The sequence below is a fragment of the Leptonotus elevatus genome, chromosome 1 (genome assembly GCF_054856555.1).
Source record: "Leptonotus elevatus isolate MCC_2025b chromosome 1, RoL_Lele_1.0, whole genome shotgun sequence".
Taxonomy (NCBI): domain Eukaryota; kingdom Metazoa; phylum Chordata; class Actinopteri; order Syngnathiformes; family Syngnathidae; genus Leptonotus; species Leptonotus elevatus.
In genome coordinates, this window is record NC_141239.1 from 46831540 (window position 1) to 46858822 (window position 27283).

A 27283-nucleotide genomic window follows, 5' to 3' on the forward strand; every position below is an offset into this window, starting at 1 on the left:
TTGTAAAGCAAAAATGCAAGTCAAGCAAAGTTGAATGCACTTCAACTTCTAGGAAACTATGACTGACTTAACACCCACTTGGTACTTCACGATACCTACGAGATCAGAGAATTAGCAGATTTGCTGTTTATGCCTTATAAATATTCAGGTATGATAATATAGAGGCTTTATTAGGCCTTGGATCCTACAGGGAGCGCTGCGCAGATGGACACACTAGCAGTGTGTGCGCGTGGGTGAAGAGGGCGGCCACAGTTCAAGCATATGCAGTATATGATCTTTAGCAGTTCAACTTTGGATATGCGCAGGTGCTATCATTTCACAAAAGCAATGAGTTGTGTTCACGTGCGTTTCCATCTGGTGTCAGCGGGACTCTCGGAAGATGAAACAAGACGAATGACCATCTGGCTTGAAACTGATTTCATGCAGCCACAAGGACGAGGACCGCGCCGCAAAATATCACAAAATCAGTTTTCTTCAAGCAGAAGACCAATGTTGCAACAGATTGACTTGTACACTTCATGAATGGCGCTTGAGGCTTCTTATTTCATCTTCCCACTGCAGCGTCTTAAATCAAGGTCATGTGCTTGCAGTATCAATCACAAACTCAACACTGAATGGAGGCGTGTTACTGTAGCGTCAACGCCAATAAAGTTGTTCAGGGTCATTTGACAGAAAGGCAGTCCTGGGGACACAAACTGTCTCGTGTCGTAAATGATGCCACAGTCAGTGTTCCGTCTGCTGACCTTGCACGGTGGATGCACCCAGCGAAAGCCGGCCAAAACCACAATCTACTGCACCACGCTGCAGTGCATCATAGCGCAATATGTTATAACACACGGCGCCGTGTTGTATTAGTCTGAACTGTCACGTCTGATAATGTCCGCCGCAGCAGTGTCTTCCAGTCGAAATCAGGGACGGGCTTACTGATAGTGTGCTTGTGTTAACAACATTCATTTGATTATAACCTTTTATTAATTAGTCTTACCCATGTTTAATACTGAACACCAGCATTTCAGCACTTGTAAATACAAGCTCTAAAATAATGTATAAAATAATACAGTGATGCCTTGAGATAAAAGTTTAAATTGAAAAATAAAAAACCATGCTCGCAAATTGCTTGTACTGTATGTGAAATCGTTTTTCCACATTGAAACGAATGCAAATGCCAGTAATCCGTTCCAGCTTCCACCCAAAAAACAACAGCTTTCTGTAATGTGTTTTGAATTGCAAAAATTGCACTGTATAATTAACATACAGTAATAACAAAATTAAATCCAACGGAAATCATTTAAGAATGTGTACATTATGATTAATTCCAGTCTGAAACTAACTGTTATTTAAGTAATATGTACATATTTTTTGGGGATGAATTAATTATTTATTAATTATAATGTATTCAAAACATTTCCCTTGATTTAAAAACAGGATATTAGGGGTTTCCCCAGTGCTTTAAAAGCATGGCGGACCGGCAGGCCTTTGTTGCCACGCCGCCAGGCTCAGCGTCGATGAATATTACTTGTTGCATGTCATCGCTGTACACAATCATTCCATTTGACCATTTACGACTGAATTTTTTTTAATTAGTAGATTAACACCATAGCTGTTCACAATGGGAACTCCTGCAAGCCTCTGGCCAATAATTTTCACACAGGATTCGGGTTTGAATTTGCCGCTCTGTGTCTGCGGATGTGACGTCATGTGTGCATTGTGTATGTGAAGAAGAAGGGAAAATGCAGTTTTTTTCGACCACATGTGGCAGTAGTAATTCGAAACAGCATTTTCTGCGTTCAGTAGCTTTAATGTTGAATTTGATAGTTAAAATGATCTGCGAGTGCCAATAAACAGCTAAAAGCAAAAAATGATCTGAGTCGTCTTATGTCGAAAAACTTTACTCACCACTCAAGTCACTGCTGTGATATACATTGCTAAGCAAAATGTAAAGCAAATATAGGATGTCGTTTCACACAAACAAAAACTCTGCATAGTAAAGATAATTAGTTTAATGTAACAACACTGTATGCTTAATATTGAAGTTGCAATTTGCAGTGATGAGATCTCTTTGTACAACCCTGCAAACTACGACGACAATTATTTAACATATTTAAAATATTGAACATTAATACCCCTCTGACACTATCAACCAAAACTAACCAGTACTATCAATATGCTTCTTGAATTGGACAACACTGGCAGTTTACTTCATGAAATGGTACTTGTGTGTGTGTGTGTGGGGGGGGGGGGGGGGGGGTCTGTGTGTGTGTGTGTGTGTGTGTGTGTGCGTGCGTGGCATTGTTTTGTTATATAGTGGGGCCCACATTTTGGGATTTCACAGAGTTGTGGGGCCTACCCGTCCATGTGGGGCCATTTTGCTGCCCCACAAGTTTAGACCTCTTCTTGAGGGTCAAGACTTGGTTTTAAAGTTTAGGTTTGAATTGGGTTATGGTTGAGGTTAGGGTAAGGAATAGAGGTAGGCAATCATTTTTGATGGTTGGGGTTAGGGGGAGGGGCTAGGAAATGCATGATGTCAATGAGATGGCCCGACGAAGATAGTAAAACAAACTTTGTGTGTGTGTGTCTTGTTTTTGTTACATAGTGGGACCTACATTTTGGGATTTCACAGAGTTGTGGGCCCTACCCGTCCATGTGGGGCCATTTTGCTAGGCCCCACAAAAGACCTCTTTTGGGGGGTCAAGACTTGGTTTTACTGTTCAGGTTTGAATTCGTTTATAGTTTAAGGACTAGGGGTAGACAATCATTTTTGATGGTTGAGGTTAGGGGGAGGGGCTAGGAAATGCATTATGTCAATGAGATTGCCCCACAAAGATAGTAAAATAAACTGTTAAAGAAATGATGCTTGTGTGTGCGTGCGTGTGTGTGTGCGTGCGTGCGTGTGTGTTTTCCATCCAAGGCAGCACATATTGTGCTTTTTAAGAATCCATGCAAGCGTTTGTTCTTGATGCATGTTTGGCATTCCAACAATGCTAGACCCTCGACTCGGCTTTCAGCACCGACACGGCACAGTGGTGCCTGTTGCCATGGAAACAGGCATCCAAGGTCTAAAACGCAGTCAATTGTCCCTCTCTCATTGCGTATCTGTCACTTTCTCCCCGCTGCTTTGGTCGCTCCCTTGCAAATTCGCTTTCTGGCTCTCTCTGTTTTGCTTTCTTGCCTCGATTCTCATTCATTCACGTCAGCTGCCACCTTGCCAAGGTGTCCAATTGCTCGCTCACTCACGTCGCTCCATTCAGTCTGTTTTTATACGCCGCCTCTTTAAATTCATTCACGTCAGCCACACGCCCATCCGTCTCTCTCCTTTCATCGCTCAGCACTTGTCACATCTTTGTCTCCTTGCCTTCATTTATCTTTGTCTACCTGCGCTTTATCACGATTGATTCGTTGGATGTGTGGCTTAGACCTTCTGCCCAGCTGTACTTTGCCTTCCTATTACACCTCTTAATCATTTACAGAATTAACTAGAGGTGTAGAGAGAAACCTAAAATGTCTCAATCCGATTGTAGTGGCATGAATTACAGTTGACAAAGTCTTGCTGAAGGAAGGAATGTGAGTGCGCAAATCGCAACACCTTTGGCATAAACAGCAACAAAAGTGGCGAGACTACAACACAAAGATACCTCACCTTGCCAAAACTGCCCTTTCCCAGCACCATCAGGAATTCGAAGTCAGACAGCTTCATGCGATCTTGGTTGCCGTTGGAGTCGAAGCGGGCTGCGTTGGCAGATTTGCCTTCGGTGTTCTTGCTGGGACCAATTTTAGCTCTCTGGATCAGGATGAGAGACAAACGTAAGAACATGATTTTGCAGAACCTCCCGACATCTAAAGACACTCCGGTCTTTAAGAGGATAAACATAAGTCATTAAAGGATTATTTGGATGTGGCAGTCACTATTTGATTGGAGGACAAATAACTTATTTTTTGAATACAGATGTAATTACTAATTGCCTTCTACCACTCTTTACTTGGAGATGCTTGGTCCCTCTGTCTCAAAACATCTGATTCATTATACAGTACTGCCACTTTAATCTCTATATATCTGACTCTACATTTATTCACAACCATTTACTCTATTCATTAATGTATTTCATTTTCCGACCATGTCGCTCCCTGAACAGACTCGGCCTTGACCTTGTCACCCGCTCTTGTGACATCTTGCTTACCAAAATATATGGTTCATATATTATTTTGCATTTTGTAAGACCATGCTTCAGTTTTAACAAGGTCTTTGGGTTTGAACAAAAATGCCTGCACACGTTAAAATCTAAGTGCAGGATGAGGACATCTTCCCCTATCTTATCCCAAATTGCTGATCCGCCCGGATTTCTTCACTTTCTTCTAGTCTGGGGGGTTCAAGTCATTTTTGCACTTTCTCAAAAAGTGACGTCTGTGTATGTGTGAAGCGCCCCACACTTCCCAACTTTTCAGTGGATCAAAGGCTTTGTCAGTCAGTCTCCATTTGTTTTGACAATCCCAAACGACAACAAACCACACCCATGTGCACATTAACAAGTAGCAGAAAATGCTGAATGTTTCACTCCCGAAGCTTTGAATTCCACTTAGGCATAGTCTCTTAAGTCCTAAGTCATAGTATTGTCTTTTTGTTTGTTTGTTCATGTCCTGTATTTTAGTTCAATGTTTTATTTATAGAGCATTTTAAAACAGCCACTGCTGTTTTCTTAAGATGGAACCCAGAGCCTAGCAGAAACAATGAAATCAGCAGAGGCCCCAGAATTGAACCCTGTGGAACACCATACGTTCCATTAAACATGTGAAATTGTGAATTCAGATTGCACATATTCGACCGACGACTTCTTTTTTTTTGCTCAACATAGTTAGCATGAAGGGATTAAAATAACAAGGAAATCACACAACGTACCATCACAACATGCACAAGTTGACTACTGAGCGCACCAAATTTCCTGCAAAATTTCCAGCCAAGCATGGTGTTGTTAGATTAGGCCTCTTAATGATGTCCTAGGTGACTTGAGCTAGGCCATTTGCCACTGTGACCTGTCCTGGCTTTCCGTCTTCTTATCTATTTACGCTCTGGCAACACTTATCCAGTTGAAACCAGTTACGACCACCAGTCACACATTTTCACATGGGCTAGGCTGAGCCGCTCTGCGTGTGGGTGGGCAGCCAATACAGTATAAGGGTAGAGACAATTTTGAATAGATTAGACCTTCTTCCGCATTCAGCAAAAAAGGCTCCACAGCTGTGTACTCAATCGTTCTGGCATCCAGTAAATAGTTCAGCTGAGAATATGCAGTCTCCTGGTTGTTATTATTAGTATAACGAGCATTCAAGGTAAAAGAACCGGTGAACGTTCCCATCTGAACTTTACAGTGTGTCAGACTCATCACGAATCATTTGAATCGGGTATGTGCCTCACCGGATTCCTGGGGTTCAATCAAACCCAGGTTGAGAACCACCGTTTTAGGTGCGTGGTTGACTCTTAAATGTGTTCAAAATAGAAAACCGTTCGAGAACAGTTGTGAATCAATGAAAAGCTAAATGAAATGTCATTATTTGAAAACGTGTGTCTCCATGTATCTAATCTGTTTTCCGTCATTCAAAATTGATAGTGTGCTCTTGTATTCGAGCTCATTGAATCCTTCAAGTGTACCTAATGAAGTGACCGGGGTGTGTTAGAGAGCGTTTTCATAGCGATTATTACAAATGTGCAAGTAAATGCTGACCTAATACGGTAATAATAATACTAATACGATCCCAGTAAACTGCAAAAATTCGCCCCTGCCTGCATCACTCTTGGGGTTGAGAGTAAGTGTGTGTGTGTGTGTGTGTGGGGGGGGGGGTGCCCCCTGACTGCATGGAATGTCTCTCACAGTGTGTCCAAGGGCAAGGACCATGACCTTCAAGAGACGGAGTGAAAGAAAAACAGATAAAGAGACAGAAGCTCGCAGGAGGGCATCAAGGACAAAAGTGATAAGCAAAAGAGAGAGAGGAAAAACATAATGAGGGGAGGGAGCAGCAGCGACAAATGCGGGAAATGTTTATTAAGCGGGCAGAAAACTATAATCACACACTCCTCAAATAAAGCCTGCACAAAACATTGTGCATAGGATGATAATTTAACGTGGCTGGGAAGATGCTCTCCATAAATCAAAGTGGCCTGCAAAAAGAGGAAGCACTATGTGATCCATAATTGAGCAGGCTGTTGAGAGTACACATGCAGCAATTTATTGATGTATTTAGGGCTTCCCCATGCAGCAATGTTGGGTGGACTCGGGTAGCCCAGCATGACATAAATTCCGATGCAGCATTTATTATCATTTCAGAATGCACACATTAGACCACCGTGGTGTGCGTAATGCCATGAGCTGGTTCAGTGATGAATCAGTCAGATAAAGTTATTAGCCAAACTTGCATGCTGGATAATTCTGTAATGACAATTATGGCTCTGTGTGTGTGGAAGCATTCCCGAATATGGGACAGCGAGGAGCATAAATAATTTCATTTTAGATGTTGGATTTGCCGTAGCATGTTGGGCAAACACGAGGTGGCAGGGGAAATTCTAACAGAGACCACACTTTGTATAGCCTGGGGGCTACACACGCTACATTGGAGACAGTGTGCATACTCTAAAGTTATCTATTTAAATATTTTTGCTTTTACAGAGGCAATAATGCTCATTAATGGACTTTTTTGTTTAGTAGTTTTGCAAAAACATTATTTCCAATCAATTTAGGGTCATAGTACAAATTTTTTCTTCTTTTTTTTCCCCAGCTCGAGATAAAAAGTGTGGATTGTTGCCACAGCTACTTTTACGGCCACTTACAGGATTGGTGTGGAACTGAATGATTCAACACAAACTAAAAGCACAACTATAAACAAGCGGTTATCAGTATAGCTTCACATTTTCAATACAGTTCTTCAATTGGATGTCGTTTGATTGTGAAAGTGGTCATTTGGTGAAACCTCAATTCAACTGAACTCTAGCGTAGCATACTGATAGACCGAAAAGTTTATTTTTTCCAGGTCTGATATCAATACCGATTATTAGTAGTCAAGGAGGTCAATAACCAATGTTTGGAGCCGATATTAATTTTCACTAAAATGCGTTACAAACTTCAAACCATAATTTTGTAGATTTTTTTAAGCACATGTTTATTGAACAACTTTTAAGATTTGCAAAATATTGGAGTTTACATTAAAAAAAAAATCTTAGTCAACAAACATCTTTGTTTTAAGTTTCTAACAAAAAGTTCAGGCGCCTCCTAGTGGCATTAGCATGTCTTAAAATTAAAGTAAATAGCTCCCTGTTTTCAAATTTTCAAAATATCGGAAATGGTAAATTTGTACTCATCTGGTTTTACTTTAAAATAAAAATAGAAGGTGCAGAGAGTTCCCAGGGTCATGAGCATCTCTTATAAATTTGCCTGAACATTGTTCCTAAAGTTAGCACAATTTTAATGGATCTATGATCGGCCATATGATTCGTCAAAAAACCTGATGCTGATATTCGTCAAAATGCCGAAAATCGGCCTGGCTGATAAATGGTCTATCCATTCATGAGTAGCCAGCTGTCGGACACAACTTTCACTTTTAGATACACTATATGCATGCGTTTATAATTTCAAATGTACCCGTAGCCAAAAAGCGCAAGTGCAGTCAATGAATGGTGAAATCATTGCCAAGAGCCTCACAAATATCCACACTTTAGCTCAGACGACTGCTTCCTCCTTGACAATCGCGCTGGGTTGTTTGTGGTTCAACAACAAGATCCTAATCCTAAAACCGTTTGGATGACAGATTTGGATAACTTTGCTGTCTCCAAAGAGGAATTGATCTTGTGCACGCATTCGTGGACTGCGCAAGCTCGGCCCTGGATGATCTCTTCGACTGCGAGAGCAACACACTTCACAGCGGCCATGTGACATTTAGCAGCCAGCGTCAGCAGAATGAGAGGCGGAAGTCGAGGCGACAGTAGTCTTGTGCCCAATGTGTTAATAAGAGGGCCTTGTGATCAGACTGGCGCATATCCACCCATTCACGCACACACAAACACACCCCTGCAGTGTGCCAGACTGGATGTTAAGTGTGTGCCTGCCAACTGCTAACAGCTCTCCCAGAGAGTGTCTCGCACAAACACACACAAACACACACGGGCTATAGTAAACAGGCCCACCTCAAATTTCTGCCGTAGCTCCTCATTGCCCTCCTCCCCCTCCGGCGGAACTGGAACGTTGAAGTACTCGCCTTCTTCCTGGGAGAGCATCTTAAACCTGAGGACAGAGCATATTTCCACTTAAATCAATTCCCAATTAGTTTATACAATTTACACATTAACTGCAGCCATTAGGCAAGGCCGGCGACAGTTAGCACGCCAATTTAAAGTGCGAAAGAATGATCGGCTCATTATTTAGCAATTCCCTCTCCTTCATGGTAATCTTGCAAAGCCTGACAGAGGAGTGAAGACGCTTCTCATTTCACACAATCGATAGAAGACAATTTCACATTTAGTCCATTACTGATGCCACGTTGGACTTCTCACAACTCGCCACGTAACCTCTACATTCACACTCAATTACCTTGGGGAGGATTTTAGTGCTATGACCTTCGCTCTTGGAATATAATTTGTAATATATGCCTTGAATTATTTACACAGGATTTGACTTTTTCTCGCTTTCATCTACTGCTGGAATGTCACACTTTTGACTCCTTCACTTTAACTTATGTCAGAAAACAACAAAGAGCAGAAAGATGAGAAGAAGCATTTCTTTCGCTGCGTCTCGCCGTATGTTTCCAAGCACTGCAAAATCCACTGAAAGTTATTTCGTAGAATATTGAAGCATTCGTTTTATGGCACGTCCTAACATAATGCCTTTCTAAGCATTACTATATTAAACAGATATACTGAAAATAAAAGCTAGCTTTGTCAAATGTTCAGCTCCTTTAAAGACACCTCCCATAGAGAACAAGAATGAAGAGAACGCAAATTTTAGCTCGGAAAAGCAGATGTTATGTTCATGTCATTGAAAAGCGCCTACGGCATCTCTATACCTCCATTTTGCCTCAAATGCTGGCATCTCATTAAAAGCCCTGACAGTAGTGTCAGCAGAAAGGAGGGATGAAAGAAGGCTAGAGTGAACACGGAGGAGAGAAAACAAGCAATAAAGTGGCAGAGGGAAGATGTTTTGGCACAGGGTGCCACCACAATAAGAAGGAGCCCGAACCAAAGTAGTGCTCCAACAGCGCGCTAATGAACAAGGTCACCTTCACGCCCCCTCCTCTTCCTCCTCCTCCATCTCACCATCCATCCACTCCCAGTTTTTGCAGCTCGGAGATGCCAAAAGACAGAGATCCCATGAAGTCGTTGCGGCTGGTCAGGTCCCAATCCCACGCCTCCACGGAAAGACGGCGGTCCTTATCGCACTCCTTCAGGTGGCTTGAAGAGAAACAATGCCCATCAGACAAGGATCAAGGGTACTTTCATCCAGTTTAATGGCCCTGATCCAAATCCTACGCTGATATTTGCCAAGACCTACTCCACATATACTGTCGCTTGTAATTGCTATTATTCTCACCTTGTGAGTCTATGTGTGTACACTGTATGCTGTGACAAAGTGCATTGTTTTTTTGGCCGTCGGGCTTTTTGGTTGCGTAAGCACAAAGACAAAACTACCAATATGTTGAATGAATGTGAAGTAGAAGAATATTCAGTACATCAGAGGTTACGTGAATTATGTAAATCACATCCAGAAGTACTAGGACACGAGGGTTTCGTTGTGTTTTGAAGTTGTTGTGGCCAAATATTTTACTTTTTTTTTTTTTATGTTGCATGGAAATTTTGAACACATTTTCTTCTGCAACGACAACAAAACTATTTAGGGAACCATTAAGACTTTTAGAGAACGCTTATGAAATGTTGTGACCTTGAATGAACCCTGACGTGAAAGCAACTTTTGTTAGCATCGCAAACATTCGCCCCTCAGTGCTATACTTAAATGACTTAAACGATTAGAACAGATTCTTTTCCATTATTTCCTATGGCAAAATTTGGAGAACAACCAACATTTGGTGTTCAAACTTTCATATTCCACCATTGTAGTCATTATGAATGGGTGAGTAAGTACTAGCAGGCTACCTTAAGCCTGGTTCACACGGCAGGAGAATTGGCTGAAAACCAGGAAGTATCGCGACTCTCCCGCATGTTTGTTGACTCGGAAGTCACGTTTAATCTCGAGATGTTTTGAGAGACTTCCCGTGACATTCATGAACAAACTTGGCTCGTGTGTAGTGTGTTGATTGTGCACGGCAAACGTGGTACGTTCAAAACTGTTACTCCCGTGATTTTTTTCTCTTCACGTGTGGTGTCTCTCAGAGTTTGGACAATTTTAAAATCTTGCCGTGTGAACCAGGCTTTATTTTAAGACATCAGTACTCTCTACAGAGGCCAATAGCAGTATTGGTTCCTTCTTGAGGCCGTTGTACGATCAGGAAGTAAAAATGAGAAGAATAGAAAATTGCCACTTATTCCATGCAATTTTGAGGAATTATGCTATATTGGGATATATAGGTGTGTCTTTAAAATTATCTCATTTTTTTGTTGGGAGAATTTTATGCATTAAAACTACAAGGTGACTACTTAAGTGTTGAGTACTCTTATTGGCATCATCCTGAAAAAAAAAGTGGTACCACACATCCCTATTTTAAACTACATTTAATGTATGTGTTTCAATCTTGTTTATGCTCTTTTTTTCCCTTTTGATTTATGCAAAATAATGCTCCAATACACACCCCAAAATGATTCATAATTTAAGTCTGCCTTCCTCCATGAGAGCTGCGATGATGGTTTATTAAGCACATAACTAGATTCAACGGCAGGAAACATCCCCAAAAGCGAGGTTTTATGAATATAAGACGCCAGATGTTGTTATCTGAGCGCCAGCGGTTACATACACTTGGAAAGCGGCGCGTAATGTGATGCTTTTAAAAGACTACATTGAGCGAGCGAGAGACTAAATGAGGAACACAAGATGAAAGAGGAGGGGACTGATCATGTTGGGAGAAAGTGATGGAGGCAGATGAGAAGAAAGGCAGAGATGGAAAAGCAGCCCTAATTAATAGATAAAATAGAAAATGATCAAGGCTGGTGTGAAAAAGAAAAAAGGCCTTACAATTTAAAGGTCTCATTCCAGACAGGGTTGAGACAGCACTTAATGGTCTTGGTCTTCTGTTTACTTTCGCTGCGAGGATCTGGGATCAGTTTAAGCTTCACGTACGGGTCTGACAGACCGTTGGGATCCATTGGAACGAGATTTCTGGCCTCCTTGACTGCAGGGAAAAGGACGGAGAAATGGATGTACTGATAACAAAATAGGGAAATATTAAGATGCGAACAAATGAGTCTATAAGATTCCAAGAGAACTGTGGGGAAAAAAATTGTGCAACATTCACTTGTGTAAATAAGCCATGAAAACGACTTACAAGTCTCTCATTTACCATTTCTATTCAACCAATTGATTTTGAGAGAGCAAATAAGTGAAAACATTTACCATTTACGTTTTTGTCACAGTATCCAAATGTAATTGCATGCAACATTAAACATCATTTAACAGTCTGTTTTGTGTAATGTGCCTATTGTCTGGAGGGGAAACAAAGTCTGATCATTGCCATGGATACAGATGCTGTTGACCTTTGTTTTTCTTGCCCACATTCATTCACTGAAAGAAATTCAGAAACCTTTGTCATCCAAAACCACTGTGTGGGCAAAAGTACTTTCCAGAAAGCCCTCGTAGAAAACCCTCCCCAACCCCCAGTTCCTAACCCCCACATTTCCTGCACCAGCCCACGCTTTTCATCCAATATATAAAAACTGTAACGGTTTAAAAAGACGATTAAAATGCACAACATGGCGTGTAGAGTGGAGTGCGCCATCGCGGAGGGCCGTCAGCACCAAGCTCCGCTCATAGCCAAAGAGAGAGAGAGCTGCACAGAGCTCACCGGGCAGATGGAGAAGTAAAGACCACAGGAAAAAGATTCGGCTATAAGACCCTCCCGCACCCCACAGACCAGACTGCGCCCACAGCGACACCCTCCACAGCCAGAGTTGATCACAGCTGCTTTAGCCGACATTTAATGCATGAGGCTTTGGGGATGATTTATTTTGATATTAACCGGAATAAGGACATTTGAAAGTGTGTCACACAAAAGTGACGTCATCTAGCAGCAACCAAAAGAAAAGCACCTTCAGACGACGTTGCTCCCATGGTGTTTTTTAAATATTGCGCACAAGTAGTACACACTTTAAAAAAAACTCAAACTAATACTGAAACTAACTAAAACTAAACTAAAACTAAGCATTTATGAAATAACTAAAACTAATAAAAACTAACAGAACCACCCTGAAAACTAATTAAAACTAACAAAATTTAAAAATCAAAACGAAATAAAAAATAACTAAAATGAAAAATTCCAAAACTATAATAACCCTGCGCCCAACTAAGTGGGGCAAAATTAGTTCTCCGCATTTGACCCATCCCCTGAGGGAGTGGTGAGCAGCAGCAGGGTCCGCGCTCAGGAATCATTTGGTGATCTAACCCCCCAATTCCAACCCTTAATGCTGAGCGTCAAGCAGGGCGACAATGGGTCTTTTTATAGTCTTTGGTATGACTCGGCCAGGGATTGAACCCAAAACCTCCCAGTCTCAGGTCAGACACGCTACCACTAGTCCAGAGCAGAAAGGAAAGTGTTGCAATAATCAATGTGGCTGGAGATAAAAGCATGCATTTGCACCTCTGTGTTTTCTCTCGAGAAAAACGGGCAACTTTTTTTAGGTGATAAAATCCAGTTTTGAAAACTGGATTTTGTTATGCTATTAAAATGTGGGATCAATTTTTGCTCAGTTATTTTTTAAAACGTCAGATTGAGTAGAAAAAATAAATAATCAATTATGTCATATTTATTTCTTTGCTCCAAAGGACTGATTAGTAAAACATCACTTTTGTCCTTTTGACTTTTATTACTTTTGGTTGAACTGTAGGAAATTATCTCTCATCCAGGACTTCATTTATGAAACACTTTTCTTTCTTTCTTTTAAACTGAGCATCAATCAGATTACGTTCATCAGGGGAAATGGAAATAGATGAATGACCATCATCAGCATAACTATGAAAGCTTTGTTGGACCTAAAATTGAAACTTGGGGAACGCCACAATGCAACGTGTGACCTCCAGACGAGTCTTCACACATGGTGACAAAAATATTCTTAACTAGTAAGGTATGATTTAAAAACGATCTAGTAAGACGAGGACAGAGAGTGTTGTCATGCCCTTAATTATTTGGATATTGTTTAAAACATTTATCAATGACATCTTGGTCCTGAAATTAGCCCCCCAAAAAAAACATTAAAATGTTTGATGCTGATCATTGGTATTCAGACAATTATTGAACAGGTTCAAAACAATCTTAGTATTAAGTATTAAAAAGGCAGACTTAAGTTGACGCTGGTGTGTAACTTATTAGCTCTGCATGCAGTGTCATTGAAAAATAAATTTGAAAAATATGTTTGCCTTGCTTTTCTGATTTCTTTACTGTATAAGGTTTCATAGGTTTTATATATTTGGACATCATTTTCAATCTTACTTTCTTTCAGGGTTGGTGATGTTCTTTTTAGCAGTTTTGTTTCATTTGTTCAGCATGCAGGGGCGGGGCTGAGTAGAGGGAGCTACTGTCTCGAGTGCCGATTTGATTTCCTTGTTAAAACCATCCACAATAAAATCTCAAGAAGAAGGTAAACTGTCTGCGGGAGTGTGTGTTAAAAGGTGAATAGAATTAGCAGTCACCTCAGCATTTAGGTGGCACTTTCTCGCAGTTCATTCCAGTCTGTGTGTTTAAAACCATTACCACAGAATAAGATACGCAAACGTAATCTGAATGGCCAACTATGACATAGAAATGTACGGTATGTTGACTGTCCTGAGATGATGATAAAGTAGTATGTTCAGTGAAATTTAAAAACACTTTTTAAAAATCAGCTGCCATCGATTTCAAAAACACATCAAATAATGTCTTAGCTGTATTTATTTCTATGTATATGTCAACTGAACAAGATTTCTGAAAGTGCACAGGCTAAAATGATGAGCAGTGCTTAAGAGGCTGGTTAACACGTGCAAAAACAACAACAACAACAATTTGGGTATGAAATGGTAAAAATAGAAGTTGGTAGCTGTACTTTCTGCAGGGAACATCCATGTAAATCAAGACTGACAAACTGTATATCACGATTTCGTAAAACGAGAATAGAACGGTATATGATTTTCCTTTTGCACTACTGTACGAGAGAGGTTAACCACGGCAGCGCAGGCCCGATAGCCAGCATGAAACCCTCAGAGGAGCAGACCAATAAATATTAGATGATGCCTGTTAAAGTGACCAGCAAATTCTGGCTATAAAGAGGGTAGCATGCCAAATAGTCTCATAGGACTCTTACAGTAAATAGAACACGGTCTGTGTGTCTTTATATGCTTGGGTGTTGTTTATTTTAATGTGTGTAATGGAAATGTGATTATACTGTATAACCCATGTATTTAAGTCGAGATAAAAGAAGAGTTACAGTGCAATTTATTGTATGGTAGTGTCGGTTGTGAAGCAAAGACCTTTTCTGAGTGTCACGTCTAGTTATGTTTCCAGCTTCCTGAACATGTCTGAATGACGGGGTAAATCCATTATATGTGTCGCGTTGGTGCGCTGTCATAAAATATCGATACTGCCGTTAGTGTATCCATACATTTATTGCAACAGAGAGTCAAGTCAAGTTTATTTTTATAGCCCTTAATCACACAAGAGTCGCAAAGGGCTTCACATGCCCGCAGTTGACAAATGTCAACGACATCCCCTAATCGAACCACAAGAGAGCGAGGACAAATAAATAAAAAAACAACAACAGGCAAAAAATTTGAAACCTTGAGAAGGGACCGCAAATGTGGTAATCCCCCTTTTCCAGGATGATCAGACTGCAATGGATGCCGAATGGGCAAAAAATTACAGCGTTTGTGATACTTAACATTATTAACTAGAATAGTGCGAAAGTCCATTGAAGAAATCGAAGAAGACGTCAGGGAAGTGGGAGAGCGCAATCATATATTACAATCTCAATTTTTTTCCTCCACCCATAGCATAACAGTATGCATCATCACATAAAAATGATCGCGATCAGCCCGGGTTATGTCATGTGTTGTAAACCAACGTAGCAAAATGCCCCTCCCCCCTCCTCCCCGCCGCTCCTCTCTCTCACCCTACACACTGTTCGTGATCAGCATGAGGGGGACAGGCACTGCTTTCTCCGTGCCGCAACAACTGCTGCCATGATCCACAGGATCGAGGAAGCGCCAAGTGGATGCCAGCCTTTCATATACGTTGTTTGCGTCACTCAAACGGCGCGCTGTTTATCAATGAGTCTCATTTGCATAGAGGTGGGCAATTTCTCCGCCAAATGTATGCAAATGACCTCATTTACGTATGCCCAAAAAACACCGGGTTCGAGCTGAATTTCCCCATCTGCGCGTGCTGATTGCTCCATTTATACTGGTTAGCGCCGCGCAAAAGCTACGCAAACCTTTAGTGGATCTGGCCCTTTGTGTTTTAAATACTATAGGTACTCAATGTATGCATTCTGATGTCATATTGTGTCATGAGTCTGTGAGCCTGCGAGATCTGCGGGTGTTGCAGTACTAAATGAGGACAACTTCCAAAGACAGAATCTGAAGAGCGCATTTCCCCTGCTGGTCACTGTGTCCTTGAGCCAATTCGCTTGACTGCCCTCCATCAACATAGATGCTGCTCTGCCACTAAGTCGCGGCTTTGATGCACAAGAGTGACCTAAAAGTGATCAATAAAGGGTTACTTTGTACTCGTGTTGCTGCTTTGAATTGAGCTCCATGCGGCAACCGTCTCCAGCAGTCTGCAGCGTTTAGTTGCTCGGCCATTTCTGCTGCTTTTACAGCCGGTTCACAGCCCTTCTATGCTCTCAAATCTCGACCACACTGCAATGGAGGGTGGCAACAGCTGCTGTGTATTTACTGACCCCTGTGGGTGCAAATAAATATTGCACCAAAATGCTGCAAACTGAGAAAAGGAATAAGAGCCAACGAGGCCTTCTCTGTGTTTAAACCGTCATTTTCTGTTTCTTAATTTATTCCCAGCATTCTCTTGATTTTAGAGTTCAAGTACATTACATGTATGTGGTTGTAAGAATTTATGGTCAATCCGATTTCATTCTCTGTAAAATTGCTCTATCAATCTAATCTGCCCAGGGCTTTCAGAATCAATATCTTAAACTATACAGTATAAAGCAACGGCATTGTTGCCTTAGCAGTTAAAAATGTACCTCGAAAGGCACCCAGCTGGTCCACAACAACGCCATCATTTTTTCATCCACTGATTGGTTGGTCAGAGCAAGCCAAGTTCAACTAGCGTGACTGTGGTGATCTAGTTTCTTTTTTTAATATGTCGTGTTTTAGATTCATGTTGATTCTGAACAGCACTAGATCATGCACGTGGCACAGCTGTTTTCACTGGCACTATGGGATAAACAAGGCAAACATATCATAAATCTCTGCTGCCACCTAGTGGTTTTGCATGAGGATAACATTTCCATAAAGGACAGTTGGACAGAATTTCCTGTTAAAAATAAAATAAAACAAACATTTTATTTTATGTACCAGAACCACAATGTTAAATTGGTCATGTTAAGACCCCATTTTCTGTTAGACATAAAAAGTAACATATTAACACTTAGTAATCACAGTAAAATAGCGGTCGACCAGTGTTTGAAGCACGGTTGGAATATCAAAGTATTCATGTCCCCCCTGTAGTTTTTTCCTCAGGTATTCTGGACTTCCCTGATTCTTGAGGTCAATTTGGATAGGCTCAAGTAATCTATGACCCTAATAAGGAAAAGCAGTATAGAAAATAGATGATTTTTAAAAGCATGGGTGTTATGTTGCTTTTCCCGGCATACCAGAACAATGCCAATCATTATTAGTATATGCTATTCCACAAAGCCAGCTTTTTAAAAACATTCCCTGAGCTGCATTTATCTGATCGTACCAATACATTACAAATGTACACCTTGACGTGAAGCTAACATCTGTCTAAAAAAAAAAGTTGGCTCACACATTAATGTTGAATACCCAGTGAAAAACGTCCGTTTGTGTTTAACATAAAATATTTTAAATAAAATGTGTGTTTTCCATCAATTGCTATTATGACATTTTGAACTGCTTTAACTCTACCAGTAGAGGGAGGCAGAGCACATTTACTGTGCGCGTGTTTCGAGAGCAATACTTACTGGTAACAGTGAGCACATTAGTCTTGATCTCCGCACTGATATAAATACGCCCTCTCCTCTCAGTATGGTCTGTTCCACACAGACTCGGCACATTGGCCACACAGCGCTTGTGTATGTTCATCATACAGTCTGCAACACACAAGAAAGATTTCATTAGACCGCACCAAGATCGATTTGCTTTTTGTGAAAGGGGTTATAATGTGTGCACAGCCAGAACCATAAAACATGTTTCATTATACTAATATTGCTGTTTGAAATACAAGGAAGTGATTGGAGAACACAGTCTGAAATGAAACTAATTCATTCAGCTACTGTATAATAGAGTAAGTATTCAACTGCCCGTATCCGTGTTCTTACATCCATCGTCCACCATGTTTAGACAAGCCGACATAATTTTATGGGATACAATATCCTGTACAGATAACAATGCTCAGTTTTGACTGGCTGTATTAAGTTACCGGTACTGTATGCTTATTATTATTATTTTAAGTGGCAGAGTATTATACTATAGTGTTTATAATTATCAAATTCTGTTATCCTATTTATAAGCTTATTTTATTATTTCATAAGATTGTGCAACTGCATGAACACACGTTGGCTGATAATGGCATGTTCCTTCAACTTTAAGGGTAGTCGATGAATACATGCACAGCATTTGTCCACATTTGTCATAATATGGCATGCAGTAATTAATTGACAAATAAAAGAAGGCATCAAATCTAAAGTCTACAGATGGCAGCTTTTTCTGATACAAAAAAAATGAGAACATCAAACACAAAACCTTTTCCACCATTAATGTGACCTGTAACTTGTACAACTGAATTGTTGTTTTTTCTTCTTAAAATAACTTTTGTAAATGAGATGCGGCCATCTGGGGTGTGGCCATCTGGGATGTGGCTGTGTGTGTGTGTGTGTGTGTGTGTATATATATATATATATATATATATATATATATATACACACACACACACATACACACGCACACATACAGTAAGTTATAGGTCACATTAATGGTGCGAAAAATATATGAAATTACTTATCTTTATCTAATAATAATAATAATAATAATAATAATAATAATAATAATAATAATAATAATAATAATAATAATAATAATAATAATAATAATAATAATAATAGGCATTTGGACAGGGGTGTGTAGTACTCCAGGTCAGGATAACCAAACACAACATTTTAAGACGTGATATTAAATGTGTTAGTACGTACGGTCACATCTCATTCCCTGGTGAATGAGACCATACAGCAGAGAGCCACAATGGTCACAGAAAGTCGGACTGGAGTAGGTGTGGATTTTAAACTTGTGCTTAGCCCTCGGATCCTGCAGACAGAGAAATGTCAACATTTAATATCAGAAGCTAGCATCCTTGTGCAGACTTTCACCGATAGTTCCAAATCAATAACAGTCATCCTCTGGATTTTCTCAAGCAAGAGTGAAGAGGCTGTGCCTGGAGGGGAAGTTGATAAACAACACGTCAACATTTTGACCAAAATTCCTCATAATTGATGGAGTCACCAAATGTGAACATGTTCCCAATCAAAATATGACCAAATTAAATTAAATAAAAATAAGAGATTATCTAAATGCATTATGCAAATGACAAGTGCTTTATCGGGTATCATTTCCTCTTTTAAGAACATCTGTGAGGCATAACTGGAGCAGAAACGGATTCTATTTCCATCTAAGGTGTGTGTGTATGTATGAGTGTGCGTGAGAGAGAGGCACCTGCAACCATTGGCATCCACACTTGCGTCCAAGGAGCTATGTTTTTCATTGGTTGGTTGATGAACTGGCTATTTGTATATTCTTTCAAAACAAAACATTATCTACATAATCACTTTGAACACATGAGAAATATGATGAGAACATTGAGGCATTGAAGATGCTCCATTACTTCAAATTTTGTAGAAATGATCATCCATAACAAGCTGACAGGTCGTTTTTACATTATACGCCAGATGTCGCCATTTAATATTGCTATATTTTCACAACTGGTTTAAGGAAGTCTGAGGGCACAAAAGTGAACCTTTGAATTCAAGGGACCGTATATATTTCCATTCTTTTAAAGTCATGAGTCTAAAAAACATGCTAATTGATTTCTTCCCTTCCTCCACCCATGTCCTGGAATTTTTTTTAAATTAGATGACTGCTGCCTGAATTCTACGCAGCCTCCACAAGGTTTGTTCACAAGTGTGTATGCAGCTTCTTGTTATGCCTAAATGATTGTGCGGCTGCCTGTGATTTCCTTTGCGTGGGTGTATATGCGCATCTGTACGTAGTTTTGTCTCTGTTGATTCTCATCTCTTCTCAAGGGCGACTGCACCTCCTGCTCGTTTTTTTTTTCCCTCTGCAAAGTGAAGAAGTGATTGTTGAAAGAAATAGCAGCCCTGCATGTAGAGGTAGGAGGGAATATTAAGCTGAAAATTTGTGATGCTAATAAGAAAAGTGATAAGTTGACGGGTTAAAATGTGTCCCCCAAATATATCTGTCAATTGAATTGAATGTGTAGTGCCAATTTGCATATAAACCAGCAGCAATGGACATTTGAGAGTTTTCAATGCTAATGCTAGCATACTAACCACCCGTCCACTATGCTACCATAAAAAAATATATGCTGCACATTTTCCATTGATTACATACATTACATGAAAATTTGGATAAAATATTCCTCCTACTTCCTTACCTTTGACAGGACATATTGAACTTTATATTCATCGTTAGTTTCAGTAAGTGATTACATGTTGGAAATGTATAATTTTTTCCCAATACAAATTTCCCCTTCCAACATGTTTTTCTACACTTATGTTGCATTGTAGATCCGTATCTCAAGTCCCACGTATTCCTCATATGTATTCCAAAATGACAGCTTGGTCACATTTGCAAACAAGCACATTTGTGAGGCGGGGCAAATCTGATCAGAAAGCGGAAAGAACCAATCAGTGAATAGCAGGTGTGATGTTAGAAAAGCAACTGGTGGGCGATTCCTACATATTTTGACCTCGTGTAGTTGCCGTAGTTGGCGAACAAATATGGCCGACTTCTTGCGCATGTACCCCTCATATCACATTCTGATCAAATGAAATGGGCATGTAGCACTTATCCCGGTCTATAGATAGAATTCACATGACGTCATGTGATGTCATGTGTGCCATTCACGGGTGCAGGGAATGTCAAAACAAGTGTCCGGAGAAGAAACACAAGGATTGTAAGGATAGATGGAAAAGATTATTATTGTAAGATTGTTAAAATGCATTTTACTATAATGTGATCGTAGTATATGTGACCTGTTCTTTCTAAAAATAGATCGAGTGGTCAAAAGTTTCTATTTTGAGATTACTCCAAATACCCTCATTAAGGTATCTATTTTTTCTTTCCCAGCAGCCCAAAAGTTGAAATTATAGTCTAAGTGTACGAAAATAAGTGATGAGTCAAAAGTGTTGTAATATGCTAGTGCAACCAATAAAAGCCGAAAGTACAGAAGACGCAAAAACGTCCGTGTTTTGGGATCGAGCCCTCCTACCTCAGGGCACACGTGAATGTGGCCATGGAGTCCGTACACCGGCAAATGTTTGTAATCCAATCGATTTACACAAGTAATGTTAGAGTGGAAATGAAGCATTGCATTGCAGAAATATCAGAAATTATTGAGAGTTTGGAATTGTCATTTATGAATTGCCAATGAGTACAACTGTACGTCACACACAGTGAAAGAAAATAATGCGAAAGCAATGCAGAGAAGTCAATGTATTCAAGTAAAGCGGCCTTAACGAGTGGCAATGTAAGATGGCCGCTGGTGGCTTCACTTTTCGCAAGGATGAGTTCGCTGCATGGTTAGTATAAACCCGTAAATCTTTTCATTGCCGTCAGCTGCTGGGGTTTTAATAACTATCTATGTGTTTCTAAAACTGAGTTTAATGCTGAATGAAAACTATCATTTTTCCAGCACGCTATTTTGAATGTTAGGATGAACTTCCGCCGCAGAAGAGTGACATTGCTCACAAATAATACATCACAGCAAATAAACACATTTAATTGCTCGGTTTGTTTGGAACCGAGCTGAACAGCGGTCAATAGAAGCCTGTACAGACCCACTTTCTTACTTTCAAGGAAGTGGGTGTGGCTTAATTGGCAGGCTAGCAAAATGAGTGACAGCCACTCATTTTGTTCATTTTTGGAATCAATTAACACAAAACCTTTTGCGGGGCTGGGGGCCAAGATAGAACCCGTTAACCATCACCACACCAAACACTCAAACACTCACACACACACACAAAAGTCTTGGTTGCATTGCCATGACTACGTATGGATCCAAACATGATGTGTCATGTGCTCACACGGATGCAGCTTATTAATATTTTAGTTGAGTCAAAGTGGCTGGGACCCCGCAGACAAATGGACTTTTTGCATATGTCGTGCTGCTGAGTCTCTAAGCATGAAGTCAGCTCATAACATATGCAAACAATGCAACAGTCACTATTTACTAATGAGTGCTACAGTACCACCCACACACTTTGTTTTCCATCGTGCCTGCTCTGCTTTTTATTACCTTTTGGCTAAACAAACTTTGGTGTAGATATAGCTTCGCGCAGCATGTTGTTTTTCTTGAAACTTTAGACTTGAGAATAGCGACTTATAGGGGCGGAGCTATTAATCCGGATTTTACGATTAACTGTGGTTTTTAAACGTCAGGATTATATAACCGTAGCTGTTCAACAACGCCGGTTATTTCCGTTCACAACAGTCCGTCGGTTTAAACTCACGTGCGGTGCAAAATGCGCCGTGCGGCATAGTTGATAGCGCTTCTGTTTCCACACAGCCCATTTAGCGGGCGCACAACAACACAGGGCTCAGCCTTACTGGATAGGCTATAGGCCGAGACTTTTGAAGCCGCGGGGCCGCCATCTTGGGACACAGTAAATGTGCTCTGCCTCGGTAAACTGCACAAATCGCCAGTTTAAAGGCTGTTGACGAACATTTCACCTGTAAGTGTGATCGCAATGGAAAGAAATTGAAAGCTGAAAAAAAAAGATATATATTTTTTTAAGATGAAAGAAAGAGGGGGTACATACCGTCCACTTGTCTAATCTGTACGTGCGGTGCCTACAGTATATACAATATTCTGCTCGCGAGAATTTGAACTAAAAGTACGTTAAAGTGTCATTTGGCCCTGATGCAGGCCGAGGCTCCGCAGAGTTTGTTTTTCAGAAGGGAAATACATACCTAATATGTTGTTTCACTGTTAAGTGTATTATTTATGTTTCAAATGGCAGCTACTTTATATTTTATTATTCAATTATTTATTTTAACTTTGTTAAAGTAAACCTAAAGTTAAAGCCAGTTTGAGCTTTTCAAACCCAAACCCTAACCCCTTCGGTTACCCCTTTCATAACCGGAATACTGGTTCATATAAACGCAATCGGAATACCTGGAATCAACGGGACATTGCTTTTCGTTGTGCGCATGCTCACAACCTCTTCTTCATCTCCTTTTCCTCTTCTTCGCTTATTTGCACTCGCATTTGATTTCTCCGCGGCGTTTTCACATTATATCATGCCTCTATGGCGAAAATGCCACAGTTTGTGACACGTTAACTATTCATGTGAGACTGACGCGACATCACTCGTAATGCTTAAACAATGTTTATCTCCAGCTTGCAGTGTTCAACAATACACGTCCGTGTAGGAACATTAGATGACACGCACATAGTTCCGCTTTTATCCAAACAAAGTAAGTCCGTACTTCTGCCGTGTACCGACAAGAATCACACTTCTGGAGCGAGTAGGAAACCGAGTACTTTATTTAGCATGGTGAGTATAATGTATTTTATTGACCGTTTAGAGTTAGAAGCAGAAATGACGTCTGCTTCTGCTATGATGGTGTCTGTCTTTCACCCCCCTTACATCGAGTTATTCCAAATGCCACGTATACGGAGGTAACTCTGTCAACTTGCGCACGTAAACGTGTTATTCCGATTGTTCCAGAAACCCGAATTCTGACCATAACCCGAATATTACCTGCATGTAAACGTAGTCCCTCAATTCCATACTATCGACCAAATTCATAACTATCATTTAATCAACTATTATGCCCATTGCCCAGTCAAAACCAGAAGAAGAAAACAGCAAGTGAGAATGCGATCGGGGATAGCCGGCATTTTATGTTTTCTTTTGTTTTGTTTTTCTACACGGCTACTCACTGAACAATCCGAATTGGATGTACACCAGAAACATATCATGTACAGTATATAGACTTAGCTAGCATTTCTTTTTACTTGTTAGAATCCCCTCCAAACTGAGCGAGCACACAGCCCCAAGTAGTAAGTACCATTAGCAGGCTGAGGACTTTGAATGTAGGTTTCATTAGAGCCTCATCTCATCCCTCGACTTGTCCCGAAGGGCAAGTATTCTATTAACCCAGATCTATAATTGACTTCTTCTTTTAAACATATGTCGTTGTGAGACAGAGGAAAATGAGGGGGGGGGGGGGGCTTCATGCTGTAAAGTGGTGTGACAACGTAACTGATGATGCACAGTAAATCTTCTTTAATAGCTGCAGTAATCTATTATCTATACATTTGGCCTTACCACATGCAAAACCTCAGCATCAACAACGCGCATGGGCTAAGAAATTCACGAGTCAATCTAACGAAGCTCAATTACTGAAATGTCACGATGCATATCAAATATTTACAGCTGAAGGTGACGGTGCCTTAACATCTGTGGAAACTGTTTTGTCAAAATATGCCAAGAATCAAGTATTATAACATACATTATAACCCCTATTTTATGTCTTGCTGAAATTAGCCTTGTTTGAGGGGATACGCTCTTTGTCATGCAAGTCAACCAGTGCTCAATCTGCTCCATATACTGCTGCAAGCCCAGATGCTAGTACAATGAAGGAAGGTTGGCATGGCCACATGGAACATCCACTTTTGAGAAGCTAACATTGCTAGCTAATGCTCATACGCGCATCCAACCAAACTCAATGAAGCTCTGGTTTTTCTTTTGGCTTTGGCAAAGTGTGTCAGCCAGTGCAGTCTAGTCATAACTTGAAATTGGCTTTGGATCCTCACCCGGCTTAGTTTTCAAGTCAGGGATCGGCTGGATCAGGATCGGACAATATTTAACATTTTATGCAAAATTGGTGGTCGGTGGTAATGTTTTCATTTGCCCGATTGGCTCTGCGCAATAAGATATGACGTGTTATATTTAATGTTTGTCAGTGTTTTGTTTTTTTGAAGGATTGTTTATTAGTTTTTTTCTCCATGCATTTTAATTGGTGTCAATTATATGTGGGTTTTCACTATTCGTGGGCCGGGCCAGTCCATTTCCCTTTATATTAAATACATATATTGCTCCATCTTCTGATCAAAGCAGTGATTTATTATCTTTCTTTTTTTTTCAAAAACTCGATCGCTGATCGGCCGCAAAATCCTGACTGTGTAAAGCATATTATCGTTATGTTTAAAAGCAAAACCAACATGCCGAGTTCACTGCAATTCAATAGAGATGTTTATACAACACTTTAATGTGGCAAATTGATTTATTATATATTTGCGAGGGGATATGAATACCCGCGAATAGAAAGAAAATCTTTATTTAAAAAATGTCATATTTGACGCCTAATGAAATGCATTTAGGGGAAAAAATTAACAAAAAATAAAAAATAAAAAAAATGCATTTTATCTAATTAATTTATATTATATTATTATTATAATTATATTGTGCAGCCCTAGTCGACTGTACATACTATTTTCCGGAGCCCATGTTGGTCCTGAGCCCAACACACCTTATCAAGCTGCTCTTCGAAGTTTCAGCCAAGTCTTGAAATAATGTAAATGTTCCATTCATCCCTCCATTTTCCATAAAAATGATCAGCTAAATTATTCTTTAACGTCTTTATTCTTCTTAACAGATTATGTATGATTCCATTTTTGACCTCCTCTTTGCTTGCATAGTCAGAGGAGCAGGCTACCTGTCTCCTCTTTTTAAATTTGCACCCAGTTCAAAAGGAAGCTAGCCTAGATTAGCACTGCATTGGAACTGAGGTCATAAGTCCACAAACTCATTAAGAAAATGACATGGCGGTGGTAAGGCCCCGTAATTAAGAGCAGCCCACCACCACCCCCGGGGTGGAGTGGCATTTAAATAGAATAGGTAGAGGCGACTGCGGCGCGGATGACAGCGGGTGAGAGAGCTATTCAGAGAACGTAGAGTGCCTGATTTAAGCAGAACAAAAAGATCTGTTGAATGAAAAAAAAAAAAACAGGTGTTCTGTAGCTGATTGACAGTTCTCTCATCGTTAAAAACGTGTAAGACAAAAGCAAACAATGCAAACGCCAATCACTTGCACAGAGCATTTACACAATAAGCCAAATAATGAACAACATTTCAGCTTTTCCTCTGAGGTTGACTAAGTGTACTTGTCACACTGAAGGGTCCTCCTGAGGGAGGAGAGGACACGGAACTTAAAAGATCCTTGGTTTCTTGAAAGGATGGCGTTGACGTGATGAAAGTGCTATGAAAATAAGGAGTTCCCATCCAAAGTGCAAATTAGAGAGTCTGTCTTCAATTTAATAATAGAAATGAAAGAAAGGAGGCTACCTGTCAGCTCTTTCAAAGCCTACACAAGTTCACGATAAAAGTAAGTAACACTTACTAGGATTTCCTGTAAGAGCGGGTGAGGAGGTGAAGGCCATTATAAAGAATCTATTATTCCAGCCAGCTGGATTCATTTTGATGATGGAGCAATTAACTACATTAAGAAAGCCAGTGAATTATCGAACGCCGCTTACAAGATGTCTCATAACCTTTGTGGAATCATATCGAACCACATCCTGAACTCATGAAGCTTCATTTCACATTCAAGTCGGTATGGATTTGCTCTTTGCAAGTTGTGAACTATTAAGCAAGAGTGGATCGTCATCAAGATGTTGCTTTGTCTACAGTCTTGCTAGAAGAGAAAACATCTGGTGGGTGGGGACCAAGGTTATTTTATTTAACTAAAACTAACAAAAAAACTAAAGCTAAAAGTCAAAAAACGATTTCGTTAACGAAATAAAATAAAAATGAAAATGAAAACGAACTGAAACTACATTTTATGTTTACAAAACTAACTATAATTACTGTAAAAATGTCCTTCGTCTTAGTCTTAGGTAATTAATTTAATGCATGAGCCTTTGGGGATGATTTTAAATGTGATTTTAAGCAGATTTATTTTGATATTAACCAGAATAAGGACGTTTGAAAGTGTGTCACACAAAAGTGACGTCATCTAGCAGCAGTCAATAGAAAAGCACCTTCAGATGACGTTGCTCCCATGGTGTTTTTTAAATATTGCGCAAAAGTAATCCTTTTTTTTAAACTAAACTAATAAACTAATACTGACACTAACTAAGACTAAACTAAAACAAAGCATTTATGAAATAACTAAAACTAAACTAACTAAATTCAAAAACCAAAACTCAAAACGAAATCAAAACTAACTAACATGAAAAATTCCCAAACTTTAACAACCCTGGTGGGGGCAGTGCCTTGCTCAAGGGCACGTCGATGCCAGTAGCAAACTTGCATCTCTCCAACCACTCGCTGACATTTTTCTTTTACATTTCATTCCACAACAGGAAATGAAGTGTGCCCCTGTAATAATGATGTTACGTGTATTTTGTATGTGTGGCATTTCTTGGAACTAAGAATTAATTGATTAAGGGCTGGGAACTAGTTTATTCTTGTACCATTTTGAAGGCTAAAGGCCATAAATATATGCATACTAAAAAAACAACAACACGTCTTCGTACCCAATCCTAGCCAATCAGAGGCCAGGGAAAACAACATCAATCACCTCAATTGTGCATTCTAACGCCTCCGTTCCTCCATATTGGAAGATTACACATACTTATTCTAAACATATTTAAATTAAGCTCTGGTATGTACAGT

At 40.0% G+C, this 27283-nt stretch overlaps 1 protein-coding gene across 2 annotated transcripts in view; it reads right to left on the reverse strand.

Moving 5' to 3' along the window:
• Positions 1 to 27283, reverse strand: part of LOC147182533 (protein kinase C beta type-like) — an 86091-nt gene that overhangs the window by 34610 nt on the left and 24198 nt on the right. For both annotated transcript variants that reach the window (XM_086060256.1, XM_086060179.1), the window contains exons 4-9: positions 18557 to 18668; positions 17330 to 17458; positions 11157 to 11313; positions 9290 to 9424; positions 8165 to 8261; positions 3638 to 3778 (exon numbers count right to left, since the gene is read on the reverse strand). In XM_086060256.1, the coding sequence (XP_085916382.1) occupies positions 3638 to 3778; positions 8165 to 8261; positions 9290 to 9424; positions 11157 to 11313; positions 17330 to 17458; positions 18557 to 18668 (771 nt within the window). The remainder of the gene's footprint in view (positions 1 to 3637; positions 3779 to 8164; positions 8262 to 9289; positions 9425 to 11156; positions 11314 to 17329; positions 17459 to 18556; positions 18669 to 27283) is intronic.